Source organism: Pelophylax lessonae, assembly GCF_965119305.1.
Source record: "Pelophylax lessonae genome assembly, chromosome: 2".
Lineage (NCBI taxonomy): Eukaryota > Metazoa > Chordata > Amphibia > Anura > Ranidae > Pelophylax > Pelophylax lessonae.
Window position 1 is genome coordinate 604,557,610 of NC_138769.1, and position 12,456 is coordinate 604,570,065.

Below are 12,456 nucleotides of genomic sequence, written 5' to 3' on the forward strand. Positions count from 1 at the left end.
CAAATCCACTGCGGGTTCCCGCATTGCACCCGACTCGCAGGCATTTCACACTGCCATATGCGAACCGCTGGGAGTGTCAATACAAAGTTGATAAGTTTGCATATCGTAGTGCAAACTGTCAATTCTGACACTGGGTGTTCTGATTCTGGTGCGGATCAAAAAAGGGATCTTGCACGGCTTTGGTCCGAATGCAATGCAAATTCAACCATACTATCTGTATGTAAATTCGCATCGCATGTGGTTTGCACAGCAGTGCGGTGCGAATCACATGTGATGTCTTCCATTGCACCAATGTGTACGGAGACTAAAAGTATATTTTTTTATGGCTGCACCTCACTTACTTTTAGTTTTACTTCTGAATGTATTTTGTACAGTACTAGGTCATTACCTTTAAAGAAAAAAAGAAAAAAAAAGTATTGTTTTAAAAAGTCAATTTTCTTGTAAGGTAATGGGAAAATGAGTTCTTATAACATAAATGTCATTGTCTTGTGTCTTCCCTGCACAGAACTTCACAAAAGGAGGTGGGTCCGAAGGTTCTCGATGTGCCACCCGTCTGGAGCTCCTCCAACGTGGATGTGATGAAGGACATATTATAGATCCCAAAACACTTAATAAAATTGTGAAGGACACACCCTTGAGTGACAACGCTGATCAAGGGATCATCACACAACTTGCACCCCAGAAAGTGCATCTCAAACTCCGTCCTGGTGAGACTCACATTGTCGAAGAGCTCTTTTTGCAGTTTACAACTTTGTCAAGTGTTCCAACCAAGTTACATGACATTTTTCCCTCCATTCCTTCACATTGCTTTAGAGCAGGGATCCTCAAACTACGGCCCTCCAGTTACGGAACTACACATCCCATGAGGCATTGTAAAACTCTGGCATTCACAGACAGGACTAGGCATGATGGGAATTGTAGTTCCTAAACAACTGGAGGGCCATAGTTTGAAGACCCCTGCTTTAGAGGATGCGATTCTCCAGGTTCCTTCACACACATCTTTTAGGAATGTGGAAAGATAGCCAGCATTTGGCATCAATTAGAAAAAATTGCTTCTACTATTTCCAGTACTCCTACTCTAAATTTATCTAATTGTCTTCTGTTCTCTTCCATTACAAACCTAATGGATATCCCTCTTATGAGGCTAGTGCATACGATAAGTGTTGCTATACACTGGTTGATAGCAGTACACTGGAAATCTCCATCATTTCCCTCGACTCAACTCAAAAAGGGATGATATTCGGGCTTCGGGCCAAGCATGAGTTTAACCTGAACCTGAGCTGATTTGTGTGGTTTTCATGCCCACCTGCTTGAACCTTTGGTTGCTACAAATTGAAGTCAGCCATTTAATGGCGGTATTATTACTGCCACTAAATGAAGCTTCTGTCCAAACACTGGCTTGTTTCAAATTGTAAACACGCTGGCAGGCATTCCAAATGATGTCACTGACAAGATTTGACCACATTTGATCATGGCCATATGGTCAATGCCATCAACCAGGTTCCCTGGTCCTGCTGTTTGGATTGTTTATTGGCCATTCTACTGTAGTTGTGTTGTAGGGAGTTGGGACATTGTTCATCATGATTGACCAGGGATCTACATCATTGGACAAAGTGATTGACATTGGATTTACATTGTTCATTGTGATTAAGAATTGATCTACTTTATTGGACATAGTGATTTACTTTAGATTTACATTATAAAGAAAAATACTTTTATTATGGTGACAATATATTTGTTTACTTCAATTCTTTGGTACTATGTACCCCTTACTCATTTCATGTGGGATATCTGGGGGTCCCTTAATTTTAAAGGGTGCTTCCAGGTTCCAATAAGTCCCTTCCTACAAACCCTCCACATCCATTGAGCCTTTAATGTGTGGATTAGACCATATGGTTACCAATATATGTAATCAATAATGTCACCCAGGATCCCTCCAGCTACTTTATTTACAGAAGCCAGAAGGGAAGCAAATGTCATTTAGAGGCAATTTCTCTTTAAGTGTCACTTTTTCTGGAGTAAATTCTACAGGCACAACTCTTCAAATACAATTTTAGGGCATCCCTCAAGTATGTTATTTAAAGTCGAAGTCCACTCTTTACAGAAAGATAATAAAATTATTAAAAAATAATAAGTGCACTTTTTTTTGTAAGAGAAATGCGGGTGTACCAAGGTAGAGTTAGCATTTATTTTTAATGTTGCCCTTTCAGCATTTTTAAAAGATTTGCTCCCCACTAAATGACATGTAAAGAGGTTTTTTTTTTTTTTGGACTGGTACATGTCCACCATGACCTTGCCAAGCTATCCATACCCCCTTTTTTTATCAAAAGTTTGCATATTAGCCTTGAAAAAGGCCAGAAAAACAAGATTTAGCGCTCATAGTCTTCAATGGGGTTTGGGCACAATATTTGGGTTTGCAAATATTTTAAATAACAAAAGTCTAGCAAACTGAACTGAATTTAGTTCACTCAGAGTCATCACTATTCACAAGCACTCCAATTAATTTAGAAGGACAAAGCCCATGGCCAAGGCATAAAGGATGACTGGAATACACACCCAGTGTTCCTACTTATGTACAGGGCCATCTTTAAATGGACGCTGGTTAAACATTTTCTGCCCCCCCACCCCCAAACCACTTATCAACTATTTGCAGGCAACCTGGACTCAAGGGGCAGCTGCTTTGGGCCCCCCACAACAATGACTGGGCCAGGGGCAGCTGACCCTATTGCACTGCATTGCAGATGGCCCTACTTATGTATTGTAGAATATTTTAATGAAGCAGCACATAGCCCAATATATTTTAGAGATTTCCTTCCTTTCCTCAGGGCTAACAATAAACCTAACAAATGCAGCTCATAGTGTTAGAGATACCATTGTAGTTATCCATTTAAAATTCATAAATATACAAAATAAAAATGCATTTTATTTTATTATAAATTTAGATATATAGTAATATAAATACATAATTTATTTATATTTCTGCACCTCAAGCAAGGTGACCCTGAGGGTTGTGACCTGGCATTAGTACACAGCCAAAATAATCTCAAACATCTCTGGCTCTGGTGATGACCAGCTGGTGTTTAGATTCCACACAACAGGAGATCCCACGCCACATGCTCACACGAGAGATTACTTCTTGTGGATTTGTGACTCACATCACAACATATATGGCACATATGTAACTAAGCCATGTACAAATGAACTGATACTCGAAAATGCATTTTTGTTTGGTAATAAAAACCTTAGTGTAAAGGTTTTTTTTTTAATTAAAATGAACAAACATGTCATACTTACCTGCTTTGTGCAAAGGTTTTGCATGGAGCACCCCTGATCCTCCTCTTTTCGGGTCCTCCGCTGGTTCTCCTTACCCTACTTGAGTGGCCCCATAGCAAGCTGCAAGCGGGCACTCGTGCAAGCTTGCTCCCGAGCTATGCTCTCTGATACAGAGTGGGGCTTGACCCCCCCCTGCCTTGTCACTGGCTCTGATTGACAGCAGTGGGAGCCAGAGAGGGGACAGAGAGCTGAGAGTGCCTTGGGCTCAGGTATGTATTTAGGGGGCTCCGGGGGGATTTGCATGCAGAAGTTTTTTTTTTTTACCTTACCTTATAAATACTCTTATTGTTAACAGGCATTGAACTAATTAGGTAAAAAAAATGCTTGGGGGGGGCGTGGCCTGGCACGGCATGAGATAGGACGTGAGTAGCCGGAGCTCCGCCGGAATCATATCCTGCACCTTCTATCCTGTCTCCTCGCGACTTCCTACCGAGACCTGCTGCTCCCCGGGACGCTCCGGAGTCTATCCTGCCATGTCCCCACCGAAAAAAACGTCCGAGGCGGCCGCCAAACTTGATAAATTCCGCCGCCTCGACAAAGAATCCTCCTCCCAAGATGGCGCCGGGAAGCCTCAGGAAGCCGGAGCGGCGGCGGGAGCAGACACAGCAACGGTCCTGGAAGCCATATCTGCATGCCAGTCAAGCCTTACTTCAAAGATCGACGAAGTGAAAGTGGATATCTCCCTGATCAGGCAGGATATGAGGCAGCTGCGGGACAGGGTGACCGAGGCTGAGACTAGGATCAGCAGCGTGGAGGACTCCCTCCCCCCACTCCAGCACTCCACTGATCATCTCCAGCAGCAAGTTCACCAGATCCTACAGAAACAGGATGACCTGGAAAACAGGCTACGCAGATGCAATTTGCGGTTCATAGGTTTACCAGAAGGAGTGGAGGGCTCGGACCCCTCTAATTATCTGGAACAGCTCCTCATCCGGACTTATGGCAGGGAATCGCTGTCGCCAACATTTGTTGTGGAAAGAGCACACCGCCTGTCCGGTCGCCCGCCACCTTAGGGAGCCCCACCGCGCACGTTCATAGCGAAATTTCTTAATTATCGTGACAGGGACACCATCCTTCGCCTGGCTGGAGAGAAAGGGAATATTCCGCTTGGGAATGGGAGAGTGGCGGTGTTCCCGGACTTCTCGGCAGAAGTACAAAAGAGACGCAAGGGCTTCATGGAGGCTAAACGGAGGCTTCGGGTCAAACACATCAAATTCGCCATGTTGTATCCTGCTCGTCTCCGGGTGGAAGGTGAGGGCCGCGTCTACTTTTTTGATGATCCTGAAGCAGTCATCTCCTGGTTGGAGCACCTTGACACCCGTGGATAGAGGTCGGTGGCCACCTTTCTTCCCCTATCAATGACATGGCTTATTCCCTCACCCTTCTTAGTCCTTCTTCCCCCACTGCCTCAAGCAGCTGGCTGCCCTCTCCTGGAGACACTCCTCTCATTCTCCCCCCCCCCCCGTGCACGGACATCCGGACAGGCGCCCCGTATGAGAGACTGTTGCATGGGGTGTGGAGGGGGGGATACTTTACTGCCTGGCTTGGCCGGCTGCCCCTAACATGACTTCCTACCCACATCAGCGGGGAGACTTGACCCATTTTCAACCCGGCAGAGGGTACCGGATCCACCGATGCCCACCTTACTACTGGGGCTGCACCCACCGCCCGATCTGCCATCCAGCGACTTTTCGCCCCCTGCACCCGTTCGGCTCGGGTGCGGGTCCCCAAGGATTTATTTTTTTTATTTTTTTTTTCTGTACATCATTTATGCACGTGGCAAGCTGTTTGCCTATACGGACCCAACATATCCGTGGGGTTATTCAGGCTTTTGTATGTTTGGGCCCTTCATGTTGCTACGCCACAATTACATAGTTACATAGTTACATAGTTAGTAAGGTTGAAAAAAGACATCAGTCCATCCAGTTCAACCTATGCATCCAGTTCAACCTATGAATGCGTGTGTGTGTTTGCTTTTAATCGTACATTGTATACCCCTGTATGTTGTGGTCTTTAAGGTGTCCATCTACTAGTTTCTTGAAACTATCGATGCTCCCCGCTGATACGACTGCCTGTGGAAGAGAATTCCACATCCTTACTGCTCTTACAGTGAAGAACCCCTTACGCACTTTAAGGTTAAACCGCCTTTCCTCTAGTTTTAGTGAGTGGCCACGTGTCTTATTGTACCTCCTTTCTCTGAATAGTTTGTTCCTTATGCTCGGGTCACCAGTACAGTATTTGTACATTGATATCATATCCCCCCTCAATCGTCTTTTCTCCAGAGAGAAAAGGTTCAGTGCTTGTAGTCTTTCCTCATAGCTGATGTCCTCCATTCCCCTAATTATTTTTGTTGCCCTTCTCTGGACTTTCTCCAGTTCCAGCACATCCTTCCTGAGGACCGGTGCCCAGAACTGGACAGCATACTCCAGATGTGGCCGGACCAGAGTCTTGTAGAGTGGGAGAATAATCTCTTTATTTCTGGAGTGAATCCCCTTTTTTATACATCCCAGTATTCTGTTGGCTTTGCTTGCGGCGGCTTGGCATTGCATGCCACTGCCAAGCCTGTTGTCTACCAGTACCCCCAAGTCCTTTTCCATCCTAGACTCACCCAGAGGTTCCCCCCCTAGTGAGTAGCTTGCTTTCTGGTTTCTGGCACCCAGGTGCATTACTTTACATTTATCAACATTAAACCTCATCTGCCATGTAGTTGCCCACCCCGTTATTTTGTTCAGGTCTGCTTGCAAGATTTCCACATCCTGCATAGAAGATATTGGCATGCCTAATTTAGTATCATCTGCAAATACTGAGATTGTACTAGATATCCCCTCCTCTAGATCATTTATGAATAAATTAAACAGGATTGGTCCCAGGACAGAACCCTGGGGGACCCCACTTTCCACACCCGCCCAATCCGAGTACTCCCCATTAATCACCACCCTCTGTACTCTCCCCTGGAGCCAGTTCTCTATCCAGGTACTCACCTTATGGTCCATACCTACCTTCCTTAGTTTGTACAGTAATCGTTTGTGGGGAACGGTGTCAAAGGCCTTTGCAAAGTCCAGATACACCACATCCACAGGCTTACCTTTATCTAGGTGGCTGCTCACTTCATCGTAGAAGGTTAATAGATTGGTTTGGCAAGAACGATTTTTCATGAATCCATGCTGATTACTACTTATAATACCAGTTTCATTACTAAAGTCTTGTATGTGGTCCCTTAACATCCCCTCCAAAATTTTGCAGACTACTGATGTTAGGCTGACCGGCCTATAGTTACCCGGGATATATCTCGGCCCCTTCTTAAATATTGGTACCACGTTGGCTTTTTTCCAATCAGCTGGCACCATACCCGTCTGTAAACTATCCTTAAAGATCAAGAATAATGGTCTGGCAATCACCTGGCTGAGCTCTTTAAGAACCCTCGGGTGCAAGCCATCCGGTCCCGGGGATTTATTTATGTTAAGTTTCTCTAGTTTAGCTCTAAGTCTATCTTCTGTTAACCATGGCGGCACTTTCTGAGGTGTATTTTTGGCCTTACAAGCTGGGTTCGTGTAGCCCCCCGATTCTTTTGTGAAGACTGAAGAGAAGAAATTATTTAACACTTCCGCCTTTTCTCTGTCCTCAGTGGCCATATTTCCCTTATCATCTTTTACGGGGCCAATGTGTTCTGGCCTCGCTTTCTTACTGTTTATATACTTAAAGAACTTCTTAGGGTTCTTTTTACTCTCCTCCGCTATATGTCTCTCGTGTTCTATTTTAGCCGCCCTGATTTCGTCTTTACATTTCTTATTACACTCTTTGTAATGCTTAAATGCTGCCAATGACCCCTCATTCTTGTATTTTTTGAAGGCCTTTTCTTTAGCACTAATATACATTTTTATGTTGGAGTTTAGCCATCCAGGGTTTATTTTTGCTCTTTTAAATTTATTTCCCTTTGGAATGCACTGGCCAATCCCCCTGTTTAGTATGCTCTTGAAGCACTCCCATTTTTCCTCCGTGTTCTTTGTTTCCAGGGTTCTATCCCAATTGATATTTTCTAGCAGCGAGCGCAGCTTTGGGAAATTGGCTCTTTTGAAATTCAGTGTCCTTATATTACCCCTCAGCTTCCTATTACTGTAATTAATACTGAAACTTATTGACCTATGGTCACTGTTTCCTAAGTTGTCCCGTATTTCTATATCCGTGATCAGGTCTGTATCGTTGGTAATCAGTAGGTCAAGTACCGCATTGTTTCTTGTCGGTGCATTCACCATCTGACCCATAAAATTGTCCTGCAAAACATTTAGGAACTGCCTAGCCTTGGCTGAGTGCGCGGTTCCTTCTGCCCAGTCTATATCTGGATAATTAAAGTCCCCCATTATAATGACATTTCCCATCCTTGGGAATGATGTTTCCTGGGGACCTTGGTTTCTGTTCTTTTGGGACTTTATGCCCGCACAAGTTGGGGTCGGTGCAGGGCGGGGTGGGGGGGTTACTGTTTTTCATGGAGTGCTCTTCATGATATGTTTTAGGGTTACTTTTATTTTGTGTTCTTCCTTTTTATGTGTGCAGAGGTGGTGCAGTATGATTATCTATGTTCTATTTGTTATGGCTATGGGGGATGTGTGGTTTGCAGGGCGGGTATGCTATGTGGTGAAGTTTGGGAGCCTGGATCTGTTGCAGCCTGAACCTTTCTGTTCGGTCAGATGGCCACCTTGAAATTGATGACCTGGAATGTCCGGGGACTTAGAGACAAACTCAAACGCTTTGCCTTCCTTAAAAAGCAACGGGTGGATATACTAGTGCTCCTGGAGACTCACCTGGATGGCCATATGCACCTTTCATTAAAGAGACCTTGGGTCGGATGGGCATACCACTCCATGTACACCTCCCACCCTAGGGGGGTAACGATCGTAGTGGCCAAAGCGGTACATTTTCAGCTCCGGGGCTCCCAGACGGATCCACAGGGCAGGTTTATATTCTTACAGGTATTGCTTTTTGGGGAGCCGTTTTTAATTTTGGCCTTCTATGTTCCTCCCCCTTTTTCCATGACAGTGATAGCAGCAGGCCGATCGTATATGTCCCGATTCCCAAGTAAACTGGCAATTTGGTTGGGTGATTTCAACAATGTCCTTTACCCTTCCCTTGACAGGCTGCAGCCTCTCCCCCAGGCTTCGTTGCAGGCGACCAGCACTAGATTCGCCCGGTTGCTCGAGGCGGCGGGCCTGGTGGACTCCTGGCAGACAAAATTTCCTCAGCAGAAGGCGTACTCCTGTTATTCCCCGACGCATCATACCATGTCCCGCATTGACCTTATTTTGCTTTCCAGGGTCCTGACCCCGAGGTTGGTGGCGGTTGGGTTTTCCCCTCGATCGTTGTCGGACCACAGCCCCTACTGGGTGGTGGTCAGGCTCGGCCTGGACAGGCCGCCGCCGGCTTGGCGTCTCAACCCTCTTTGGCTAACCCTGTTACCGGTGGAGGCATCGTTGGATGCCTGCTGGACCCAGTTTTTTACTGATAATGGGGGGACTGCCTCTCCTGTGGCGGTATGGGAGGCGTTTAAACTGCATGCTAGGACATCCCTACAGTCGCGCATAAAAAGCTTTAAGGCCAGCTCCGGTGAGGCACACTCTCGGGCAGTGGCTGAATTGCAGGAGGCTGATAGCGCATACCTGGCAGACCCCTCGCCGGAGCCTCCCGACTTGGACTTTTGTCGCGAGCGGTCTCTCAGATAGAATACGAACGGGCCAGGACTAAGATGCTTTTCCAGAAGCAGAGAATATTCGAGCATGGGGAGCGGGCGGGACGCATGTTAGCTTATTTGGTGCACTGCGAAGACAGGCCACCGGTGGTGATCACATTACGGACTGACTCAGGGACCCTGACGACAGATCCAGGGGAGGTGGCGGAGCGGTTCCACCTCTTCTTCAGTCAATTATACTCCTCAAGGGCCCCAACGGACACTACCGACATGTACTCATTTTTAGACACAGTGGAATTTCCCACGCTAACGGAGGAACAAATGCTTCCCCTGGAGGCACCCCTCTCGGTGGAAGAAATAGCTGAGGCTATGTCCAGATTCCCCAGGTCGAAGTCGCCGGGCACTGACGATCTCCCAATCGAATTTTATGTTCAATATTCTGAATTCCTTATACCAAAACTGCTTGAACTGTTTAATTCCATGTTTGAGGACTTCAGTATGCCCCCAACCATGCGGGAGGCCCTGATTGTATTGATACCAAAGCCCGGTAAGGACCCTCAGTGCCCGGAATCATATCGCCCTATCTCTCTCCTCCAGGTGGATATTAAGATCCTGGCCAAAATCCTATCCATCCGCCTGAATAGGGTGATTTTATCCCTAATTCATGAGGATCAATCCGGATTCATGCCAGGTAGAAACACATCATTTAACCTCCGTAGGCTCTTCATGAACTTGCAGGCTACACACGACAACACTGGAGAGAGAGTGGTAGTGACACTGGACACGGCCAAAGCCTTCGATTCTGTAGAGTGGGGCTTCCTGTGGGAATGCCTTCGGCGTTTTGGATTTGGTCCCAATTTTCTCAAATGGGTTCAGCTCCTCTATAGTGCCCCGACTGCATGGGTGCTGGCTAATGGGTATTTCCCGCTGGCCAGAGGGACCAGACAGGGGTGCCCACTTTCTCCCCTGCTTTATGCTCTGGCAGCGGAGCCGCTGGCTATTGCCATCAGAGCTCACCTGGATATACATGGGCTCCGTATGGGACCTTTAGTCTAAAATAAGTATGTATGCCGACGATACTCTTTTATACCTTGCAGACCCTGGGAATTCGCTGACCACGGCCCTCTCCCTTATTGAACAGTACGGCTCCTACTCCGGACTACAAATTAATTGGGACAAATCCCAGGTGCTTTCTATTGACGCCCCGTCGCCTGCAGCGGCCCTTGCTACGGGGCCCCTACAGCGGGTAGACAACTTTAAATACCTCGGGGTGCGGGTCACGGCACGTCCAAGGGACTATATTCGGGACAATGTTCAACCTCTCTACCCCATGATTAAAAACAGGATTCAAATCTGGTCCAGACTTCCATTGGGAGTCATGGGCAGAGTGAACCTTATAAAAATGGTTCTACTGCCAAAGATCCTGTATATTCTCTGGCACTCCCCGATATACCTCCCACTGAAATATTTTAAGCAAATGGACTCACTCCTGAAAGCGTTCGTGTGGGGTAACGGTAGGCACAAACTTTCCTGGCGTAAACTACAAAACCCTGCCAACCTAGGGGGAGTGGCATTGCCAGACTTCAACTCTTACTACTTAGCAGCACAACTATCCCAACTGTTTCACCTTGACAAGACCGACAGAACCCGCTTCCTTTTATTGCTCTGCCCTGACTGGTCTCACACGACAGGTGACCCCCTGTCGGTTATCCTGAGGGGCTGCAGGGGTGCAGGGATGGGGGGAGACTCCACCTCCATGTTGCACCATTATAGCCGCATCTGGGCTGTGGTGATGGATAAAATGGGTTACCCCCCGCTGCATACCCTTACCCCTCTGTGGCACAATGGGACTCTCCAGGAGCTCTGCACGGTGCCGTACTCGGAGATGTGGAGTGGTAGGGGTGTATATTACCTTTCACACATTGTACGGGGGTCCACCCTGGGCACCTTTGAAGAATTGAGGGCCTCCCACTCACTCCCGGACTACATGCTGTTTCGCTATTACCAGCTTAGACATGCCTTCCAGGCCCAGATCCAGACAGCTATGCCCCCTCTGGAATCCCTGCCAATCCTAGAGATAGTCCAGAGTACTGAGCCCAGCCACCTGATCTCTATTTTGTACTCGGCATTACACTTGCCTTCCTCCACTGCAATTGCGTACACTGTCAAGGCTAGCTGGGAACCGGAGGTGGGCGAAATGGAGGATGAGGATTGGTGTGAGGCCCTTGAGACCTGCCAGAGGGTGTAGCCCAAGTTGTCTGACAGGTTAACCTAACTGTTTATAGTCCACCATGCCTACCTCACCCCTGTCCGGCTGGCCAGATACAGGCCTGGCCTCTCCCGGGACTGCCCACTGTGTCACGTATCCCCAGGTATGTTTTTCCATCTACTCTGGCAATGTCCCTGCATACAGGCCTACTGGAAACAGATAGTTGCCTTCCTGCACGATACTATGGGATCCCCCCTCCAACTAGACCCCAAACAGTGTTTACTGGGTGTTTACCCGGATGAAGACATGAATAAATTCACGAAAACTTTTCTACAACACACGCTCTTTATAGCCAGGAAGCTGGTGGCTAGACGGTGGATGAGGGAGAGCCCTCCAGATTTCCAACTCTGGCTGATGGAAGTAAACTCTGTCTTGCCGTACCATAGAATAATGTACAAGAATCGGGGATGTCCCACTAAATACAACAAGATCTGGGACAGATGGCTCCAGAATTCGGCCACATGTACCTAATATTCCTCTCATTCTCTGCACTGCTCTGTCTGTATGTATGCTGTGTTTTGCTGCACTACAATGCCCGTACTGCTCTACCCCTCTGCATTTATGTAAACCTGTACTCCCATTTATTTGTGATTGCACTTTAACTACAGTTTTTGTTCAAATTTGGATTCCTATCTGTACCATGTTGATTTATCCCTTTTTTTTTTCACAATAAAATCTCTGTTTTCAAAAAAAAAAAAAAAAAAAAAAAATGCTTTGTTTAGTTCTTGTGGAAACCCAGTAATTCTTAAAAAACCTCAGATATACTAATCCACTAAATAATCTACACAATGTAATTCTGAAGAACAGGATAAAAAATGCAGATGCTAGTGTGGGTGTGAGAATAAATGTACAAGGAAATGCAACTCAACTTTGTAGAAAAAAGTGACTCAAGTTTGTAGAAAATATTTATTGCAGAGGAAACCAGGTGCACTCAGTAAATGACTTAGGTACAGTACATTCCCTGGAAACCAGAGTCTAGCAGCAACCCCTACACTGAACACTGATCCACGTACTTTTCTGGCATTGTAGATGATTTCAATGTTAGTTCCCCTCTGTGAGCAGCTCCCTTGATCACCTTTCTTCTTTTGATTGACCAGAAGCCTGCTGCATGCATCAGTCTCCTCCTAAACATTTTAGCCAATCAGTGACGGGCCACAGGATTTCTTTAAAACAT

General features: G+C 46.5%; 1 protein-coding gene across 1 annotated transcript in view; it reads left to right on the top strand.

The window, feature by feature from the left end:
• ITGB7 (integrin subunit beta 7) overlaps nucleotides 1-12,456 on the top strand; it is a 164,247-nt gene that overhangs the window by 90,191 nt on the left and 61,600 nt on the right. The window contains exon 4 of the mRNA XM_082248388.1: nucleotides 506-707. Coding sequence (XP_082104514.1) covers nucleotides 506-707 — 202 coding nt within the window. The remainder of the gene's footprint in view (nucleotides 1-505; nucleotides 708-12,456) is intronic.